Raw genomic sequence first — 23,890 nt, 5'->3', positions numbered from 1 at the left:
TATTTTTGTTTTTATTTTTATTTTAATACATTTTAAAAGAATTTTATTTTGAGAAATTAAATTTAATGGTGACTATTTTTTAAAGTTATTTTTTTAAGACCACTCAAATATAGTTTTTTCTTTTTCAGAGTTCTCTTTTGTTTAATATTAATGGTCTCAAGCTTTTAGTGTGCTCAAATATGCTTGATGATGTACAAATAGCTACATAAACATTATGGTTATGAACAATTAACTTAACAAATTAGTCAAAATATTTTTGTCTAATATTAGAATTTAGACATATTTATATAAGAAAATGAGAATTAATTTCTCCTCAAGTGCACCTGTCGATGCATAGACAAACATCATTCTTTTTATTATATAAGCCAGGAATGATTTTCATTAAAAGAGAGAGTTAGTCAATTACGTAACCCTCCCAAAGCATGACAGCATCTATCTTGTCAAAAAACCACATCCCTGAACAGACCTCCTACTCATTTCCCCTATACAATCATGTTTACGCCGTATCTTCTCTCTGATCCCTCCATCCATCTGATCTCAACCCACCGCCTTATTACCAACTTTTCTTGAATCCCCCATCCAAATTCCGTTCATGATCTTTAAGTCCACTTTCTCCTCAATGCGCTCAGTTTGCTTCGTTGCTATGACAAGGATGCATTGCCTGTTGTTTTTTCCATTGCCTGCCTGTGCTATTTTTCACATGTACCACTTGAATCCTTTTTATGTTTTTTAATAATTTTTAATGTATAAGAATAACATTTGTGTAGATAAAGTTCCCTTGCTTGGAGGAGCTACGATTGGACTAAATCAATGTTGAAAGGATATGGTCCAATCAATTTTCAATTAGATCTGACTACACTCAGAATTTGACAAGGTTGTACATTTTGCATTGTGACAACTTAAAACACCTATTATCATTTTCTATGGCTAAAAGTCTGACTCATCTCAAAAGCTTTATAGTATCGAGATGCAAGTGCTTAAGAGAGATAATATTTACGGAGGATATAAAAGATAATATGATGGACCAGATTTTCCCTAAACTAGAACATTTGCAGTTGGAAGGCCTTCCCGAACTCACAAGATTTTGCCATGGAAGTCACTGTGAATTCCCCTTGTTGAAAGAGCTTATTATAGGGAATTGTCCTACATTTGAGACTTTCATCTCCAAGTCTACCTTGGTAAACGAAATTCATTTTATCCCTTCGAAGTGGCCATCATTAGAGAGAATGAAGGTATATGGATGTGACAAGGTGGAGATATTTGCTTCAGAAAATCTTTTGAGCTTCAGAGAATCAACAAATCAACAACCCTTATTTTGGGTCAATGAGGTATGAATATAAAAAACTATGTAAAACATTTACACATTTAGTTTGAATCAAAACTATATATTCAATGAACTTAATCAAATCCAAATATATTAATTGAATCAAAACATTTACACAAGCATTTCTTATGTTACCATACAACAAAAATATTGTAGCTTTTGCATACGGTGTTTGTTAAAATAACAATATTCTCACTTATGATATTCTCATCCTTACTAAACTGAGATAAATGCATTTAATATTTTTAGATTAACTCTTAGAAGATTTCTTTGTTTTGTTTTCATTTAAAAAGTTAAATATTTTAAAAATTTCATTTCACATAACAAAAAATATTACGAGGGAGCAACAAAATAAAGCATTTTATTGTAAACTAGAAAAAAATTTAATTTCCTATATAAAAGTCAAGCAATATAGTATTTGAATTGTGTTTCTTGTTATTTTGCAATTTATTTTTTAAAGTAATCTAGGAACACATATGTAATATCTCAAAAAGAAAGAAAAGCATTCACTTACTCTCATTTATTGGTTGGAGACTTGGTGCGGTATGTACGGCAAAATCACCTGAAGTCTGCCTCTCCTTACTTACATGTGTCTGCTCATATCACCCTCAGAGCTAAGCCATACATGACACTCTGCTCACCTTAAATCCGTCCCCTGTACCAAGTCAGGCACCTTTCACTTCTCATACACCTACACATCCATTTCCCCTTTGTCACCTCGTAACCCCGTCGCGGTGCCATTTCTCCTGCACTGGCTTGGTCTCTATGCGACTTCCTTCCGCTTGTGGTCCCCTCCCGCAGTTGTAATACTTTTGCTATTTTGACACTGTTATGGGAGTAGTGTCATAGAGGTAAAACTTTTCTTATTTTGCTAACCATTGAAATTAATTAGAATGGTAAGAAAAGAAAAGTCAGCTGTAATACTTAGCTTGTACAATAAATGGAACATTGAGATCTTGTTGATGGTTCATCTATTTAACTTTGACTTCCAATTTAATGAGGGAGGTGAGGATGAATTTACATCATTGATTAGTTCAAAATCTTTAACTTTAGTCTAACACATTTGTTAATTTTCAGGTTACATTCCCCAATCTAGAAGAATTAACATTGGAGGGAAATGGCATTATGAAAGAGATATGGCATGGACAACTTAGAGCAGAGTGTGATGAAGGGAAACGATGCATTGTTTTTACCCGACTCAAGTCTTTGAAATTAAGTTGTCTACCAACTCTGGCTAGCTTCTGCTTAGGGGATCAAATCTTTGAATTCCCTGCCCTAGAGAATATGATTGTGACAGCATGCCCAAAGATGAAGATTTTTTGCCAAGGAGATTTAAGCACACCACAACTGCGAACAGTGATATCGAAAGAAAGCAGGTGGTGGGTGACAGGCGATGATAGTAAAGAAGAAGGGTGGTGGGAAGGCGACCTTAAAACTACTGTAAAATGGATGTTTGAAAACAAGGTAAGTATCAATTTAAAAGATTTTCTTATGTTGCTTTGGTTTTTTATTTTGATTTTTCAACTGCATGCATTTGCTTTTCCTCGTCACCCTGTACTTAGTAAAATGTTGTTGGGAATGAGGCGGCTTCCAAAACATGCTAATATTTAAAGTAGAATTGTTGTAGAATTAGTTTATTAATTTTGCATAGAGCTTCTAAATATTAATAAACAAATTTACTATAAAAATGTAGTTTTGGAGCCTCAATGCATAGCCAATTCAAGAATTCTTGCTTTCCTCTTTCAATATGATGTTCCTTATGATTAAAAAATGTCTAAATAGTAAAGTATCAATTAAAATAATTTAAATGTAAGAATTTTACAAACACAAATATAGTGTGCATAAAGGGTATAAATTATTGAAACAAACAGTAAGAAATGAATAGAAGTAGAAGTACGTTGAAACCACTGACTAAAAAAAAAAGAAAATCAAAATTGAAAAGTAACAATCTCAAGTACCTTAAACACAACAGCATAGAAAAGCAAAAAACAATAATATTGCATGTAGAAATAAGGAAAACAAGATCCAAAATCTTAGATCTAGATTTAATGTCTATTTAGGGCAATGAACTAAGTTGAAATATCACATCTTGAGTTTTCAAATCCTTTACTGGTAGTTTAAGGGAAAAAAAAAACTACTCCTAGAAAGAAGTAAAGAAAAATTGTTCTGGAGAAAAGGAAAAAAAAAACTCTAACAAAACCTAAATTAAAAGTATCAAATCTAAAACTTTTTTGAATGTTTTACTGATATTTTATTTTTGGAAGACGAAAGGAAAGTGTGTTTTGAAAATACTAAATGTTGAAAATGAAAAAACACAAACTAGAAAATAAACCGAAAGTGTAATTTGAACAAAAAAAAGAAGCAAGAAATAGGGAATGATACTTTCAAAAAAGAAAAAAAAAAACAAGAACAAATGGTAGGAAACAAACAAGGAAGAGTTTGGTTTTAAAAAGAGAAGAAGAAAATGGCGGCGGTCGATGTTTTAGAGAGAAGAAAGAAAGGAACAAATGGGTTTTTGTTTAGGCTTTTTTCATCATAAATACTACAATGTTAAAATGTTATAATGGATAGGATCAAAAATAAATTAAGATTTTATTACATTTATATCCAAATTCAATCTATATATTGAACAAAAAGATTACCATTATTTTTCTTTCTTTTGCTCCAAATGATGTTATAAAAGGTTTATAATTTGCAATAAATTAAAGTCATCTGATTTTTATACTTTAAAAATAAAAAATTACAATGTTCACTGCATGACACAAAAAATCAACCATAAAAACTTTATCGCAAAATATCAAATATTTCTTTTTTAGTCATCCTATTTTGAGTGCTGGTAAAAAATATTTTATATTATAAATGATCATTAGATTTATGAAAAATTAGAGAAAAAAATTTAAAAGAGAATAGTTGACCCCATAATAGCGGAGCCAAATTCTTGTTATACTCGAGCAACTAGCCTATCTTCTGTTGTCATTTTTGGTGCTATTTTAAATGTAAATTAATTACATGTTTATGGATAATTGAAATTGTTTATAATTTAGTTTGAATTTTTTGATTATATCAGTTTTCTTTGTTAAAATAAAAAAAATTAGATTTTTATTATTTCAATTATTCTTGTACTAACTAGTGCAATTCATCGGATTTCATAGGTTGGATACAGCAATTTGAGACTCTCTGATACTTCTGAGTTGATGAAAATATGGAGCGGAAATCCTCAAGAAATTTTACCTTTCAAATATCTTGAATTTTTAGAAGTTCATGATTGTAGCAGCTTGAGGTGGGTTTTTACACATCCCACGGCTTTGAGCCTACCACGTCTCCGTGTGCTGAGTGTAAAAAATTGCATTGTGATGGAACATATCATCAAAGAGGAAGGACCAGATGAACAAGTGGCAAGTTTCTATCAAGGAAACAAAATACTCGAATTTCCATCTTTGGAAGAACTTGAAGTGGTTGGTTGTCCCCAAATGTTTGCATTTGCATCTGCATTTTCAAGAGAGCAAAGAATAGAAACGATTGATGATATTGATGGAGGAAATACAACATGGGTTTCCAAGGGAATTGTTGATACTGCCTTTTTCGATAACACGGTTAGTATATTTTATTTTTGGTTTTTTTTTTAAATTTGAAAAGAATTTTATTTTAAGAAATTAATTTTCATGGTGGTTATTTTTTTAAAATTATTTTTTAAGACCACTCAAATAAATGGTTTTTCCTTTTCTAGTGTTCTCTTTTGTTTAATCCTAATGATCTTAGGCTTTTAGCCCACTCAAATATACTTGACAATGTACAAAATAGCTATATGAAATTATGGTTATGAACATTTAAATTAACAAATTGGTCAAAATATTTTTTGTCTAATATTAAAACTTAGACATATTTATATATGAAAATATTTAATATCCAAAAGAAAATTCAAAATAAACTGTTTCCAATATAAAGGACAAATTACATTGTCATTTAAGCAAATTTACATTATAATTAAAGTAAATTTCTCTATTTATCATTATCATTAAGATTATTTTTAAAGTCAATTGTTTTAAATATATGTATTTATGCATGCGACACATGTGTTGAGAACTAATAATTCAAAAGTTCAAATCATAAGAAAAGCAAAAAGTTTAGTATATGTAAATATCTTTGTGACATAAGAAAAGAAAATGTCTTCTTTTGTAGAAAAGAAAAATGAGGATTTGCAAAATAAAATAATTAAAAAAATAGATAAATTAGATATTCATATGCTCCCAGTCCAAAAAAAAAAGGCAAACTTAATAATACAAAAAAGATTTGAAAAACTTAATTGTAGTCTCCGCGTATATAAATGCCGTATTTTGCTTCCTAATCAAAATGGGGGAAAGGGGAAAAAGTGAGGAAAGAAAAATAAAATAAATACAAGGTAAAATTTTCCATTACGCTTTTATTATTATTATTTTTTTTGCATTTTTTCCCTCTATTAGTTGTTTATATTTATTCTAATATTAAAATTGTTACTTTCCCAACCCTTTCTTGTATCTTATCTTGTAGGACTGCAATTTATTTTCCCTCATTAACAAAGAAAATAAATTCTACAGGTGGCATTCCCTCGTTTAGATTTTTTGCGTATCGAAGGCCTGGGGCAATTGAGGAAAATATGGGATGATAAGGTCGCTATGAATTCATTTTGTAAGCTGCGATACCTTACGGTGAAAGACTGTGAAAGACTTTCAAATATTTTTCCATTTAACATGATGGAAAGACTTCAGGAACTATATGAATTGGAGATAGTGAACTGTGATTCATTAGAAGAAATAATTGGACCTCAATGACTCAATTCCAATGAATCACATGCAGTAACAGCCACTGAATTAAGGCTGTCAGAACTTCCTGAGCTCACACATCTCTCCAAAGAAGAAATTCCACTTGGAGTAGTTTTCAACAACTTAAGACATTTAGAAGTGTCGGGATGTGGTAAACTAAAGAATTTAGTGCCACCTTCGACATCTTTCAAAAATTTGATGTCCCTGAAAGTATCAAAATGTCATGGATTAATGAATTTATTAACATTCCCAGTGGCTAAAAGTATGGTATTGCTTAACCAAATGAGTGTTACAGATTGCCAAACGTTAGAAGAAATCATAGCTTCTACAAGTGATGAAGTGATGGATGGCATTATATTTTCTAAACTGAGGTCTTTAGAACTTGGTGGTCTTCCGAGCGTATCAAGGTTCTGCTCAGGGAATTATACGCTTGGATTCCCTTCCTTGAAAAAGGTAATCATGAGACAATGTCCAAAGATGGAAATATTCTCAAAGGGAGAGATAAGCACACCAAAGCTGCACGGAATACGATTGACTGAAGGTGAATATGTAGGACTTTGGGAAGGAAACCTTAATGCCACTATTCAGCAATTGTTTAAAAAAAAGGTATGCATCAATTCAATAAAATTTCCTTACTACTTTTTCATAATCTTCTTTGTATAGCATCATTAGTTTAGAGCCTTGTGTGTTCCAACTGAATTTCAACATTGCTTGAGTGTGTGGCTTCCGTAGTATGCTTAAAACATGCCATTGTTACATTGCTTGTAACAACAGATTTTTTCTGCATTTTGCTCTTTGCTTGAAAGAATTTCGCTGAAAATGTATGAATTATGACAGCAAGCATCTTGCTGGAAATATAAAACTAAGCCTTTAGCTTCCTATCCATGGAAGAAGTATGTAGTTATGAGTTATGAGTTCACTGAAAATGGTTGTACGGTATAGTTTTTGGTGACTTTGAATGTATAGCTAATTTAACAATTCATGCTTTCACCTTTCAATATGTTGTTCCTTATGAAATTTACTAATATTTAATGTAGAATTGTTACAGAATTAGTTTATTAATTTAGCATAGAGCTTCTAGCTATTAATAAAGAAATTTACTATAAAAGTGTAGTTTTGGGGCTTCAATGCATAGCTAATTCAAAAATTCTTGTTTTTCTCTTTCAATACGATATTCCTTATGATTACAAAATGTATACAATAGTAAAGCATCAATTTAAAATTTTTTCTTCAAACGGCTGTTTGAAGAATGTTATGTAATTATACTATTTAAAATAGTAAAGCATCTAGTCTTTCCTCTGTTGTCTTTTTTTTTGTACTATTTTAAATGCAAATTAATTACATATCTATTAAGCTTGCTCTGTTGTTTAAAACGTTTCTGCCCAACTCATCACTATTATCGTTCTTCCTTTCCTGTTTTTTCGCTTCCTCTGTTGTTTAATACAACTTTTCTGCTCAACTCATGACTGTTATCTTTCTTCCTTTCTTTGTTTTTCGCTTGCTCTGTTGTTTCCTTCTCTTCTCTTGTTCTCCACCTCAAAGCGTCGGCTTCTCACATCCCTCTACTTTCCACCCAAAAAACCAGAACCTTTCACTTTGATTCTTAGTTGCCTCTTTGTTCATAGCTATAACTAATGGAGAAAGCCGCCATTTCCAATTTCTCACCATTCTGATTATTTTCCTTGCTCACATCGTTTTCTGATATATTCTTCTCGCTGTTTTTATTTTTGGTCTGCTACCTTTTGTCTCTGTTCTTCTGTGATTTGCTTTACTTGTCTGTTGAATAAAAAGCATGGAAGGTTGTGCTATTGGCGCCATTGCCAATGTTTGTTCGGAGGCTGCGAGAGGCATCTTTCAAGAAATTAAACGTCATATGAGATATGTATTCGTCTACAAGAAAAATGTTGATAAGTTCGAGGAGAAAATGAAGTCATTGATAACAAAAAGAGAAAGTGTGCATCTAGAGGTTGATGCTGCAAAAAGGAACGTGAAGGAGATAAAACCGGACGTCCAGCAATGGTGCGATAAAGTGGACGAGGCAATCAATGAAGAGAAGAAGAAAGTGAAGGATCTTGAAGACAAAGCAAAGAACAAGTGCTTCTTTGACTTGGTGTCCCAATATCAAGTCTCGGTACCAGCTTAGCAAGAAAGCAGAACAAGCTGGCACGACTGTTGACGACCTTCTCAAACATAGTCAATTTAACAAAGTGGGATACTGTCGTGTTCCACCAGCCCCGGGGGGTGCACCATCTAAAAATTTTAGGGATTTTGATTCAAGAAACGAGATTTTTGACATTGAGAAAAATGTCAATGCAATTGCAGAATCATTGCGATTAAAATTAGAAGAAAAAACTATACCGGCTAGAGCACGTTCGTTGTCGGATAGGTTGAAGAAGGAGAAGAAGATTCTAGTTGTTTTAGATGATGTTTGGGCGAGACTAGATCTAGAGCAAGTCGGAATTCCTTTTGGAGATCAACTCGAGGAATGCAAGATACTGTTGACGTCAAGAAATCGATATGTTCTAACCAATGAGATGGCTGTTAAGAATCCTTTTGCAATCGATGTTTTGAATGAAACAGAAGCTTGGAACCTGTTTAAGGAGATGGCTGAGAACAATTTTGAAGATCTTGAGTTACAACCTGTAGCAACAGAGGTAGCCAAAAAGTGTGAAGGATTACCCGTCGCCATTGTGACAGTCGCAAGAGCTTTGAGAAGCAAAGAGTTATATGCATGGAAGGATGCTCTCGCGCAACTTCAGAGGCCTTCTCCAAGCAACTTCACAAGGATACCAGCAGCTGTATACTCAGCCATAGAGCTGAGTTACAATTCTTTAGTCAGCGAGGAACACAAAAGGACTTTCTTGTCTTGCGGTCTTCTAGGCCATAATGCTCGCGTTGAAGACTTGGTGAGATATGGCATGGGTTTACGTTTATTTGATACTGCCAACACAGTAGAAGACACGCGAAACAGAGTGTTGACTCTGGTAAGTGACCTCAAAGCCTTTTGTTTGTTGCGCGATAGTTACAGCGATGAGCGCTTCGATATGCATGACTTCGATTGTGATGTGGCCTTAGCAATTGCCTCTAGGGACAACCATGCATTTGCATTGAAACGTAAGGGTGTTTTTGACGAATGGCCTGATGAAGAGAGGATGACAAAGTTCAAAATGATTAGTTTGAGTTTTGATAGTGTTGAGAAGCTTCCTCATGAGTTGGAATGTCCACAACTTGATTTTTTCTGTATGGGTAGCAAGGATTCTGATGTGGAAATGCCAGCTTACTTTTTTGAGAAAATGAAAAATCTCAAAGTCTTAGATTTTATTAAATCAAATTTTCCCCAATTAGTCTCCCGACGAGTCTTCGAACATTGTGCCTAAATCAATGTGTGCTGGGAGACATGGTCAATCTTGAAAAACTCAAGAATCTAGAAATTCTTAACCTTTTCGGTTCTGATATTGAAATGCTACCTGAGGAAACAGGACAATTGACTGAGCTAAGATTATTAGATCTGAGCGATTGTTACGATCTTAAAATTCCAGCAGGTGTTTTATCAAATTTGTCCAAATTAGAAGAATTATATATGGGTAGGAGTTTTGATGGTTGGAACGAAGGAAGCAATGCTCGTCTTGATGAATTGAGGGATTTGCCTTGTTTGACCACTTTAAATGCTGGTATTCCTGATGTCAAGATTGTGCCATATGACCTTTTCAGCCTGTTCGCTGAAAAATTGAAAAGATAAAGGATTTTCATTGGAAGTCTTTCTTACTGGCATGGCGAGATTGAATTCTCGAGAGCGCTAAAACTCAAGCTAAATACAAACATCAATCAACTGGATGATAGGGTGCAATGTTTATTGATGAAATCAACAGCTTTTTATCTGGAAGGTCTAAAAGGTGCCAAGATTGTTTTCAGCGAGGTGGGCAATAGGGAAGGTCTTTTGCATTTAAAGCACATTCACATCCGACTTTGTTCGGAGATACAATATATCATGAAAGATGACGATGCAATTGATAAAATTGAATTTCAGCAATTACAACAGTTGATCCTTGCAGATTTACCACAGCTCATTAGCTTCTGCTCTAAAAACAGTCCAGGGGGCTCTACTTCCACACCTCAACATGACTTGGCACTTTTCGGTGAAGAGGTATTTCTTTATCTTTTGTTCATTCAAATGTTAGAACACGTATAAGATAAATTCCTGTCATTCCTCTTAGGTTCCTTGACTCATTAATGATTATGTCATTGGTTTTTCACCCTTTGGTAGTGTTTTATTTTTTTTTAAGATTATGACTTAAAAATTGATATTTTTTTTCAACTGTCTTTTTTAAAATTTATTCCAAATCATTTCGTCATTAGAATGGGAAGTAATTTCTCCTTAACTGCACTATCACTGCATTCACAAACATCATTCATTTTTTTTATATAAAGCATAAATATTATGTAATTGTTATATCGAAACTTGAATTTTTTTGTGTTTTGTAATAATTTTTAATGTATGAAAATTACATTTGTGTAGATGAAGTTCCCTTGCTTGGAGAAGTTGGAATTGGAATTACTCAATGTTGAAAGGATATGGCCCAACCAATCTTCAATCATTTCTAACTACCTCCAAAATTTGACAAGTTTGACCATTGGGGGTTGTCACAATTTAAAACACATACTATCATTTTCTGTGTGCCGAAGTCTAGTACATCTCAAAAGTTTTGAAATAAATGGATGCAATTGTTTAAAGGAGATAATAGTCACAGAAGATATAGAAGAAGATATGATGGGCCGGGTTTTCCCTAAACTAGAACTTTTGAAGCTCCGAGACCTTCCCAATCTCACAAGATTGTGCCATGGAAGTAACTTTGAACTCCCCTTGTTGAAAGAGCTTATTATAGGGGATTGTCCTGCATTCAAGACATTTATCTCCAAATCTACCATGGCAAATGAAATTCATATTATCCAAAAAGCAGAAGAAAAGAACTCAGAGATCAATTTCCTTCATCTCTTCAATGAAAAGGTGACTATACTCTCCTTTTCTTATTGCATTTATGCTATAAAAAAAACATCACTCTTTTTTATATATAGCATGAATGTTATGTAATTATTATATTGAAATTTGAATTTTTTATGTTTTTTAATAATTTTTAATGTATAAGAATTACATTTGTGTAGATAAAGTTCCCTTGCTTGGAGAAGCTACGATTGGACTCACTCAATGTTGAAAGGATATGGCCCAACCAATCTTCAATCTTTTGTAACTACCTTCAGAATTTGACAAGTTTGGCCATTGAGGATTGTCACAATTTAAAACACATACTATCATTTTCTATGTGTAGAAGTCTAACACATCTCAAAAGCTTTGAAATAAATGGATGCAAGTGCTTAAAAGAGATAATAGTCACAGAGGATATAGAAGAAGATATGATGGGCCAAGTTTTTCCTAAACTAGAACTTTTGGAGCTCCGAGACCTTCCCAATCTCACGAGATTCTGTCATAGAAGCAACTATGAATTCTCCTTGAAAAAGCTTTCCAAGGGAATTGTTGATATTGCCTTTTTCGATAACACAGTTAGTATATTTTGTTTCTATTTTATTTTAATAAATTTTAAAAGGATTTTATTTTGAGAAATTAATTTTTATGGTGGTTATTTTTTAAAAATTATTTTGTTAAGGCCACTCAAATATATGGTTTTTCCTTTTCTAGAGTTCTCTTTTGTTTAATCTTAATGGTCCTAGGCTTTTAGTCCACTCAAATATACTTGATAATGTGCAAAATAGCTACATAAAATCTATGGTTATGAACATGTAAATTAACAAATTGGTCAAAATATTTTTGTTTAATATGAAAACTTAGACATATTTATATATGCAAATATTTAATATCTATAGGAAAATTCAAAATAAACTGTTTCCAAATTTAAAGGACAAATTGCATTGTCATTTAAGCAAATTTACATTATAATTAAAGTAAATTCCTCTATTTATCATCATTATTAAGATTATTCTTAAAGTCAATTTTTTTTAAATATATGTACTTATACATGCGACACGTGTTGAGAACTAATAATTCAAAAGTTCAAATCATAAGAAAAGCAAAAAGTGTAGAAAATGTAAATGTCTTTGTAACATAAGAAAAGAAAATGTCTTCTTTTGTAGAAAAGAAAAATGAGGATTTGTAAAATAAAATAATTAAAAAATGGATACATTCGATATTCATATGCTCCCAATTCAAAAAAAACAAAAAAGCAAACTTAATAATACAAAAAAGATTTGAAAAACTTGATTGTAGTCTCTGCGCAGAGACTTATTTTGCTTCCTAATCAAAAAGGGGGAAGGGGAAAAAGCGAGGAAAGAAAAATAAAATGAATAGAAGGTAACATTTTTCATTATGTTTGTATTAATATTTTTTTGCTTTTTTTTCCCTCTATTAGTTGTATACATTTATTCTAATATTGAAATTGTTACTTTCCCAACCCTTTCTTGTATCTTATCTTGTAGGACTACAATTTATTTTCCCTCATTAACAAAGAAAATAAATTCTACAGGTGGCATTCCCTCGTTTATATTATTTGCATATTGAAGGCACGAGGGAATTGAGGAAAATATGGGATGATAAGGTCACTATGAATTCATTTTGTAATCTGCGATACCTTACGGTAAAAGACTGTGAAATTTACTAATATTTAATGTAGAATTGTTGCAGAATTAGTTTATTAATTTAGCATAGAGCTTCTAGCTATTAATAAAGAAATTTACTATAAAAGTGTAGTTTTGGGGCTTCAATGCGTAGCTAATTCAAAAATTCTTGTTTTTCTCTTTCAATACGATATTCCTTATGATTACAAAATGTATAAAATAGTAAAGCATCAATTTAAAATTTTTTCTTCAAACGGCTGTTTGAAGAATGTTATGTAATTATACTATTTAAAATAGTAAAGCATCTAGTCTTTCCTCTGTTGTCTTTTTTTTTTGTACTATTTTAAATGCAAATTAATTACATATCTATAAAGAACTAAAATTGGTTCTAATTTAGTTTGAACCTATTAATTATATCAGTTTTCTTTTTTTAAATAAAGAGTATTGTTTTAGGTTTTAACAATTTTAATTATTATTGTACTAACTAGTCCAATTCATTGGATTCCATAGGTTGAATATCACCATTTGAGACTCTCTGATACTTCTGAGTTCACGAAGATACAAAATCCTCAAAGAATTTTACCCTTCAAACGTCTTGAAGTTTTAGAAGTCGATGATTGTAGCACCCTGAGGTGCCTTTTTACACTTTCCATGGCTTTGGGCCTACCACAACTTCATACGCTGATAGTAAAAAATTGCATTGTGATGGAACATATCATCACAGATGAAGGACCAGATGAACAAGTGGCAAATAAGAATGTGCTCCCGCTATTACGGTTTCTAAGTCTTGAATCTTGTGCGGACTTGGCAAGTTTCTATCAAGGAAGTAAGATACTGGAATTTCCATCCTTGGGAGTAGTTAAGGTGGTTGGTTGTCCCCAGATGTTTGCATTTGCATCTGCATTTTCAAGAGAGCAAAGAATAGAAATGATTGATGGAGGAAATACGACAAGACTTTCTAACAGAATTGTTGATACTGTCTTTTTCGATAACACGGTTAGTATATTTTGTTTTCGTTTTAATAAATTTTAAAAGAATTTATTTTGAAAAATTAATATTTATTGTGGTTTTTTTTTTAAGACCACTCAAATATGGTTTTTTCTTCTCTGGAGATCTCTTTTGTTTAATCTTAATGGTCTTAGCCTGTTAGTCCACTTAAATATACTTGATAATGTACAAATAGCTACATAAAAGTTATGGTTATGAATAATTAACTTAACAAATTGGTCAAAATATGTTTATAATATTAGAATTTAAACATATTTATATATGAAAATAATGAATATCCAAAGGAAAATTTATAATATACTGTTTCCAATATAAAGGGCAAATTACATTGTCATTTAAGCAAATTTACATTATAAAATAAATTTATCTATTTATCTTTATCATCATTAAGATTATTCTTACAGTCAGTTGTTTTAAATATATGTACTTACGCATGTGACACGTGTTGAGAACTAATAATTTAAAAGCTCAAATTATAAAAGTGTAGTAAATGTAAATATCTTTGTAACATAGGAAAAGAAAATGTCTTCTTTTGCAGAAAAGAAAAATGAGGATTTGCAAAATAAAATAATTAAAAAATGGATAAATTGGAAATTTATATGCTCCAAACCCAAAAAAAACAAAAAGCAAACTTAATGATGCAAAAAAGATTTGAAAAACTTAATTATAGTCTCTGCGCACATAAATGCCTTATTTTGCTTCCTAATCAAAATGGAGGGAAGGGGAAAAATTGAGGAAAGAAAAAAAAATAATTAGTTTTCCTTGTATTTGGTATGAAGGATGAAAACTAGAGAAAAAAAAGGTTAAGATAAAATTATAAATAAAATATTTTTACTTACTACTTCCTTCTTATGAAATATAGTGTTTATTTTCTTCCATTATGTTTGTATGTATATTTTGGTCACTTCTCTTTCCTCTATTAATTGTATATGTTTGTTCTACTAGTGAAATTGTTACTTTCCCAACCCTTTCTTGTATCTTATCTAGTCGGACTATAGTTTATTTTCCCTCATTAACAAAGAAAATAAATTCTGCAGGTGGCATTCCCCTATTTATATTATTTGTATATGGAAGGCATGGGGGAATGGAGGAAAATATGGGATGATAACATCACTATGAATTCATTTTGTAATCTGCAATATCTTATGGTGAAAGACTGTGAAAGACTTCCAAATATTTTTCCATTTAACATGGTGGAAAGACTTGAGAAGCTAGAAACACTGGAGATAGTGAACTGTGATTCATTAGAAGAAATAATTGGACCTCATGGACCCAATTCCAATGAATCACATGAAGTAACAGCCACTGAATTAAGGCTATCAGAACTTCCTGAGCTTACACATCTCTCGAAAGAAGAAATTCCACTTGGAGAAGTGGTTTTCAACAACTTGAGATATTTGAAAGTGTTGGGATGTGGCAAACTAAAGAATTTAGTGTCATTTTCGGTGTCTTTCAAAAATTTGAGAATTCTGAAAGTATCAAGATGTCATGGATTTATGAATTTAGTAACACTCCCAACGGCTAAGAGCATGGTATTTCTTAACCAAATGAGTATTACAGATTGCCAAATGAGTATTTCTTAACCAAATGTTAGAAGAAATTATAGCTTCTTCAAGTGATGAAGTGATGGATGGCATTATTTTCTCCGAACTATGGTCTTTAGAATTTGGTGGTCTTCCTAGTCTATCAAGGTTCTGCTCAGGGAATTATATGCTTGGATTCCCTTCCTTGGAAAAGGTAATCATGAGACAATGTCCAAAGATGGAAATATTCTCTAAGGGAGAGTTAAGCGCACCAAAGCTGCAAGGAATACAATCAACTGAAGGTGAATGTGTAGGACGTTGGGAAGGAAACCTTAATGCCACTATTCAGCATTTGTTTATAGAAAAGGTATGCATCAATTCAAAAAAATTTCCTTGTTACTTTTTCATAACCTTCTTTGTATATCACCATCATTTTAGAGCCATGTATGTTCCACTTAAATTTCAACATTGCTTGAGTGTGTAGCTTCCGTTGTGTGCTTAAAACATGCCATTGTTACATTGCTTGTAACAATAGATTTTCTGCTTTTGGCTCTCTGCTTGAAAGAAGTTCACTGAAAATGTATGAATTATGATAGCAAGCATCTTGCTGGAAATAGAAAACAAAGCCTTTTAACTTCCTATCCACGGAAGAAGTACGTAGTTACGAGTTACGAGTTCACTGAAAATGGTTGTACAGTATAGGTTTTGGTGACTTTGAATGTATAGCTAATTCAACAATTCTTGCTTCCACCTTTCAATCCTTATGATTACAGAGTGTCCAAACTTCTGAAGAAGATACTAAGGTTTCCTTTTAGTCGCCCAAGTTGGAATAAGGCAAGATATTGTTGTACTTGTGAGACACTACTTTCAGAGGGTAAGTAGATCTTCGACTTCAATATAATCTTCATTACTCTACTTGATTTCCTTCACCATGGTGCAATTGCTTTGTAGAGCTATAATGGAGATGCCCTTTTCCATTGTAAGTTGAATTGCTTAAGTATGATGATTCTGCTCAGTTGGCAGTCACATTCCTTCGAATCCAAATGGTTATCTCACTTTGTTGTTTCTATAAATTTGCTATAAATTTCCATATGTAGCTTAAATTGTCGGTGTTGCATATTCAGGCGCATGGCATTGTAAAATGCAAATATGTGTTCTTTTGTTTGTAAGGTCCATCAGCTAAGACTCCCCTGTTTCAATAACCTCAGAAGGATTGACATCATTAAATCTCTCGCCCTTCTTACATTTCAATCATTTAATGAAAGTACATCCTTTTTCTGATGATTTGACACTTTATTTTAATTTAAACTTTCTATATATTGGACCTCGAGGGCTTGCTGATAAACATCCTAGCTAGAGAAGAACTCAACAAAATAAAACTTAAAAAATACAAAAAGAAATAGAACAAAAATAGACCAAATGCTAGCAAAACAGAGGGTCAGCCTCCCTGTTTCTTCTCCCTTTAAAAAGAAGGAAAAGAGATTATTTATTTCGAGATTCTTGTAAGCAAATGTGAGTATGTGACAAAAGGCAAAATTCTTCCGCTAGATTTCTTCAATTTAGTAAAGGCATGCACCAGGACATTTATAATATCCCCGGATAAAGGTTAAATACCATTAATTAGTAAAGACTGAAGGGTGAAGGATCATTTGTTTCATTACAACCTATAGAATGAGAGTCAAAAGGTAGAGCCACAATACTCCATGTAGCATTATCTTCCAAAGCTTTTTGCTCACATTGCATAGTTTCTTTCCAGTGAGAATAGTGAACAGCTTGATCATACGTACTTGGCTCATATATTTAAGACAGGCTAGTAGTAACGATCTTATATGCAGATGATAATTGGTGACAAGAAAGGTGGAAGGTAAATCATGTGATATGCTTCAAGATACTTTGGAGTATGTCTAAGTCTATTACTTTTCCTAGTTAATGGAACAACATCAATAGTAGGACTACTTGGTGCTGAAATAGAATCTGTTGAAAAATGTTCAGGATGTCACAATACCGTTCACCCTTGATGTTAGGAATAGCATAGGGCTCCCATACATCAGCATGCACAATTTCAAAAGGATAACTTGTATTTTTAATGTGAACAGGAAAAGGCAACTTTTTCATTTTTGCAACAAGACATACATCACAAATCAAAATTTTTGAACATGTAACATTTGAACATTGTTCATAATGACATTTATTTTATTCAAAGGTATGTGGCCTAACCTAAAATGCCACAAATCAAACTTTGCATGTGCTGTGTTACAAACATTAATAGAAGATTGCAATGAAAAATGTACAAGCTTATCAAAATTAAATTTTGAAAGGTAATGCTCATCTTGATAGTCTTGTAAGAAGTATAGGCCTGATGTCACTTTAGCAATCCCAATCACCTTCCATGAGAGGATATCCTGAATAACACAAAGTGCATCATTGAACAAGACTACAGTCTTCTGGCAAGAAGTGAGTTTGGAGACAGACACAAGATTGAAGTGAATAGAGGGAACACACAACACATTACTCAAGGTTTTGCTTGTTGAGTATTTGATGAATTTGCAATACGACCTTCACTGTTTATACCATTCTCACCAAGAAGAGTCATCAATTTCTGAACTTGATGCTTAATAAGAGATATCTGAGACATCGAATCTGTACCAACCACCTATTCATCTTGATCACTACCCAAAGAACTTCTTACAGATGCATTATTTCCAACAGAAACACTATTTACTGATGTTTTTGGTTTCCTGAAATTTCCTTTCCCTTTTGTAAACTTAAAATATACAAGAAATCATATTAATCTATAACAATTCTTTTTTGTATACCCTTTCTTACCACAGTGATTACAAACCAATTCTGCCTTGGTTTTCTTCCTATTATCCACAGCAGTCATCATAGCTGATGATTCAATTGCTGGATTTGATTGAATCAGCAAACTCCTTTGAGATTCCCTTAAAATTATATTGTAAGCTTTGTCCAACTTTGGTAATGGTTCCATTGATATGATTTGAGACCTCAACGCAGAAATGATTCATTGAGTCCATTTAGAGACCTAAAAACCATATCCTTCTGATATTGGTTTGAGTATTTGTTAAAACATGTTGGATTACACTTACCATAGTCACAATGTGGTAGTGGTCTAAAATTCCTTAACTCTTCCCAAATGCCCTTTAATTCTATGAAAAATGAATCAACAGTCCTGGTGTCTTGGTTCACATTTCCTAAGGCATATTGTAAATTGCACACACGTGTGTCATCAGGTTGTGCGTAATTCTACTGAAGAGTATTCCATATTTCAGCAGCATCGTCCATGTAGAACACTGTCGAGGCAATTGGTGCTGAAATAGAGTCTAAAATCCAAGCTACAATCAAGTTGTTACACCTAACCCATGAGTTATACAAGGGATCTGTACACTTGGTTCAGGATGGTTCCATCAAGAAAACTGACTTTATTTCTTATGGATAAAGCCAATAAAAATGATCTACTCCAGACTATGTAATTGCTAGAGGTCAATTAGAATTCACCATCACTGATCCATGGTTATCAGTGTGGTGCACATAAAACGATGAATCAGCATCCTCTAGACGCGACTTACTAGACTTAGGGTTTGAAGAATTGTTCCCCAACCTTTCTGATTCTTCAGCCATCATCAATATACTAACTCCTCAATGTCTAGACAACGATTCTCAGATTGCAAATCAAGATTCCAAAAAAAAAAAAAGCAACTATAACACAAATGCTCAATATACTTTTTCAACAAATCAAGATCTACAGAAAAAAAAGTGAAATCTCCCAATGGAAAAGACTGAAGAAATACCAGATACTATGATTGCAGATAGAATGAATCCGACTTGATTGTAACCCTCAACAAAATTTGAAGTTGATCAATCAAGAATCCCGATCTCGAACTCGCTCTGATGTCATGTGAAAAGTTGCAGAATCTCAAAGGAAATATCAACATTGTGGATATTTCTTACAAAATGAAAAATATACGGAGAGCCCCTTTATATACAAGTGTCCGTCAAAACAGAGAGGGAAAAACTAAACTACAAGTAGTTAACATCTAACAGCCAACTAACTAACCATTTACTACGGTAAAAGTAAGAGTAAAACTAACACTGGTAAATAAGCTTCTAAGTTACCAAGCACGTGCTTCCTTTAAATGACAGTGTGTGCTTCACGTGTCTTTGTTCTTCTTTCTTCAAAGATGATTTTTCCTTTAAGTTACCACTACTGTAATCTTTGTTTCCAGATTAACAGGGAGTTAGCATTGTCAACAGCTGAGACGAGGTGTTGAGCTTCTAACTCATGTTTGGCTTCTAATTCAAGAGTTTGCCAATTGGCATTTCACATTGCTTGCAATAAAAGAAACAATGAAACAATACTATGATCTTCATCCTCTAATTGCTTCAACTTCTGGTGTTTTCATTAACTTCAAATCAAGGCAGAGATGGTGTTCATTAACTTTACATCGATCCAGAGCACCGGAAATTCATTTAATGGCCTGACTCTGAAATTCCCAGTACAACAACTAAAGGCAATTTAAAGCAAATATCAGTTTGTTTGCCTTCGGCGTAATGTATCCACTGGAGCAGGCTCTGCATAGCATTGGGCTGGTATTCCAACATGGACCTAATACCTAAGATTTAAGGAATTAGATTCTTTAGGCATTTGAAGCATGTTTCATATTCAGTGACCTTCTGAGCTTGGTACAAGCCCATCTTTGTAGATAAATGAAATTTTATTACATTGATGAGTTATATATAAGTCTTTCTTTGTGACAATTTTTCTTTCTTTTTTGGGGTTGGTGCCACATTATTGTTGTGCAACTATCCAATAACTCTGTCTTTTCTTCCTTTTTTTTTTCCCTTTCTTCCATTAATCTATTTCTTAATTTATATTGGTATATTATTTCTTAATTTGTCTTTTTTTCATTGCTTTTTTCCATTTGTCTTTGTCACAATGTGACTCATTTCATTCCCGCTGTCTGCCAGTTCTGAGATATCCATAGCATCACACTGAACATTTTGGAATCCTGCTGGTTTATGTTCTTATCGAAATGGATTTTAGCTAGGTTTGCCAAATTCAATTATGTTTGTAATTATAAATGAACTTGCATGTGTGTTTGAAGAATTAATTGATATATTATTCGTATATAAATAATAGCACTACACCAATTCAATATGTTGTTTCTTATGATTACAGATTGTCCAAGCTAAAATAAGGTAAAAAATTTTTATACTTGTAAGACACTTTAGGCTCATTTTTCTTCGATTGAGTAAGAAATCAGAGGGTAAGTAGATCTTCTACATCCATATAATCCTCAGTACTCTATTTCCTTCGTCACGGCTTAGTTGCTATGTAGTGTTATAGTGGAGATGCCCTCTTCCATTGTACGTTGAATTGCTTGTAAGGTCCATAAGCCAAGACACCCCTGTTTCAATAGCTTGGAAAGGATTGCAAATGTTTCATATAGATATCATTAAATCTCTTACCTTTGTTACATTCCAATTATTTAAATGAAAGTACATCCTTTTGCTGATAATATGACACTTGATTTTAGTTTAAACTTTCTATATGTAACCTAAAGTGTCCGTATTAAGTTTAAACTTTCTATGAAGCTAATTATCTTGTTTAAAAATTAGTCATTTTAATATTGAAAATGAAAAAAGTGAAAAGCTATTTATGATTTAGAGTTATTCACTCCAAATGGTATTTTGATAATCAAAGAGGAATGAATTAAATAACATGAAGTGTAGAAAGAAAAATTAGTAAGCATATCCGAAGACTTCAGTTACACATCAATTCTATTATTTTACAATATAAACACATGTTAATCTTCCAAATGCTCGAATGCAAATCTTTAATAAAATAAAACTAGTTGTGTATCTAATATTTTTCCAACTATTTTACAGTAACATCTAAGTCTTCCTTTACATTTGGACAAGCAGTCTTTACACGTCCAAGAAAAGCTCACCCATTTCGGCTTTATCACACAATAATTGAGCATTTGGGCCCAAAACTTCGTGTATTTTACTTGATTTGCATCGAAAAATAAAATATGACACGAGTAAGTGTGAAAGATTTCATATTTTAAATATTTTATTTAATTTGTTTAAAATTTATTTAATTAATTTTATTACTATATATCTATATAACTCGTTATTTATTTATTATTCATTTGATTACTCAAATGTTAATTCATTTGTTAAATTTAACTTCCTATAGTATTTATTTCCAACTTCCTCCCTTATGATGCTTTCTTTTGCACTGTCTTCTTTGCCATCCATTGAATTTTTTTGTTTTTTTTACCTCATTGTAGACTGAAATTCCATTTGCCCTATAGTTTGATTATCGATTCATCCATTTCTATTTTATTTTTTGGTTCAGTTTGTGTCTATTTTAGATTTAATTATACAATGATGAGGTAGAGAAGGTGAATAAAGTCGAAGATAAGGAAGAGAGTAGAAGTTTGGTTGGGTAGATGTTTTGAGTTGAAGTCCCACTTTCCAAAACTCAGGAAATTCTTTTCTTCTTGATTTCCAGAATCTGAAAAGATTTTATGCTTAAAAAGTAAAAAAAAAAAATCAAATTAAATAAATAAAAATAATCTCCAGACTTTAAACTTTCAAAAATTCTTGAAGTTTTATCCTTAACATCCTTGAGCGGTTTTGCTTCTTTAGTTTTTTGAAGAATTCTTTGAGTATTTTGATTTTTTAATTTGAAAGAACATTTTTAAAATTATTTAGGAGTATATGGCAGTGAAAAATACCCGATATTTATTGATTATAAAAAATCTTACAATTTTACCCAATAAAAAAAACTTCATTTTATACATAAAAAAAAAACAAAATTCTATTCATTAACCTTCACAACACATTTTTAAATTACTAAATAAAACTTCAATTATTACCATAACTATTTTCTTTTCTTTAATCAGAGATAAAATTTAAATCTTTGTTTTATCTCCATGATTCTTTCTTTTACCTTTTGCATGTGTTCTTTCTCTTTTATTTAAGAAACATATTTCTTTCATAATTCACCTTAAAGAATCCCATTTGCAAATTTCTTAATTAACATTTAACATCCTTATTTATTAGGTATGTTGATTGGGTTGATGTAATGTTTAATATTTACTACGTGATATTGAATAAGATGTTGTGATATATTCAATGATTTTTTATTTCAAATAAAAATTTTAATTTTTTAATTATTATATTTTTTCTCTTTCATCGACAGAGTGGGTGTGCAAGATCCAAAATTATTAAACTAAATTAAGACACATTGCTTTTGATTTTAATAATATAATAAGGTAATTTATAGTAAAAAAGCCTATTTCTCTAGATAAATTATGAGAATATCCTACCATCATACGCAACTATCAAAGAATAAAAGCGTTTTGGTTGTAATCGAAAAGGATAAGAAAGCGAAGCCTCTGGCTTAGTAGCACCCCCCTTCACATCACCAAGACTTTTGGTAAGTCTTGCTTTACATTTGGGCAAGCGGTCTTCACACGTCTTTGACATTCATTGAATTTTGTGGGTGTTTTTTTTACTGTTCCTTGTTGTAAGACTGAAATTCCTATATATAGGCCACATCCAATGCCCTATAATTAAAAAGTTTTTATAAAAATATTAAATCAAGAGTTGTTAACACGTCTTGTTCTGTCTGCAATTACAAATTAATTCTTCCATTTAAAAAAAAAAAGTTACAGCTGCACCAAATAGGGAAACGTTATTTTTGTTTTTGGCTTGGATCTGCTCTCTTTCGTTTTGGACAAATATATTATTTACTTGTTTAATAAAATCTGCATAAATAATTAATGAGGACTTATTTTATATATTATTATTTTAAAAAAGGAAAGGTACAATAAAGACTTAAATGGTGAGTCTTTCGTTGTACTTCAATTGGCAATAACTTAATGATTCAAGTTGACGAAGAAAGTGGTAAGTCTTTCTTTATAATTGAACAAGCAGTATAGTATTCACACGTCAAAGAAAAACTCTCCCCTTTTGAACTTTAAAGTAGAATAATTGAGCAAGTGGTCCCCAACCCCATTTGTTTTATTTGAGTCACGTCAACAGTCAATCATTAAGTTTTGCTTTTAGTGACCCATGATCGATGGCCACATTCAATATTGGCCATGATGAAAAGCTTGGTTAATAGCAGCTAGGTAAAGAAAGAAAAGATCAAAGCCATTATCGTTTGCCCTTTCTTTGTTTTCGCTTGCTCTTTTGTCTCCTTCCCTTCTCTTGTGTTGTGTCGGCTTCCCACATCCCTCGACTTTCCACCCATAAGTTACTTTTTTCATCGTTTGGTTGGTAAATGTCTCATTGAATAACTATTTTTTCGTAGTAGTTATTCTTCAAAATCACTCAGCATTAAAACTTAACTAATTTTAATTTTTTTTATGATATTTACTATTTTATGATTGAGAGAATAACTTCTAAATTAATAAGATTAAAATATCTCTTATAAGTGTAAACAAAATTAAAATAAAAAGTTTAAGATTTTAATTACATATGATAAACAATTAATATTTTAATTTTTAAAATAATTTAAAATTAATTAATATTTTAATCATAATAATATTTATTATAAATTAAAAATTAATATTAAT

At 31.8% G+C, this 23,890-nt stretch overlaps 1 protein-coding gene across 1 annotated transcript in view; it reads left to right on the top strand.

Moving 5' to 3' along the window:
- The window catches only part of LOC18600302, a 62,533-nt gene that overhangs the window by 7,146 nt on the left and 31,497 nt on the right, over nt 1-23,890 (top strand). Inside the window, exon 3 of the mRNA XM_018121089.1 lies at nt 2,402-2,788. Within this exon, the coding sequence (XP_017976578.1) occupies nt 2,402-2,788 (387 nt within the window). The remainder of the gene's footprint in view (nt 1-2,401; nt 2,789-23,890) is intronic.

This window comes from Theobroma cacao, chromosome 5, assembly GCF_000208745.1.
Source record: "Theobroma cacao cultivar B97-61/B2 chromosome 5, Criollo_cocoa_genome_V2, whole genome shotgun sequence".
NCBI classification, from domain to species: Eukaryota; Viridiplantae; Streptophyta; class Magnoliopsida; order Malvales; family Malvaceae; genus Theobroma; species Theobroma cacao.
Note: the sequence above shows the minus strand (reverse complement) of the source record. Positions and strands in the feature narration are given on the sequence as shown.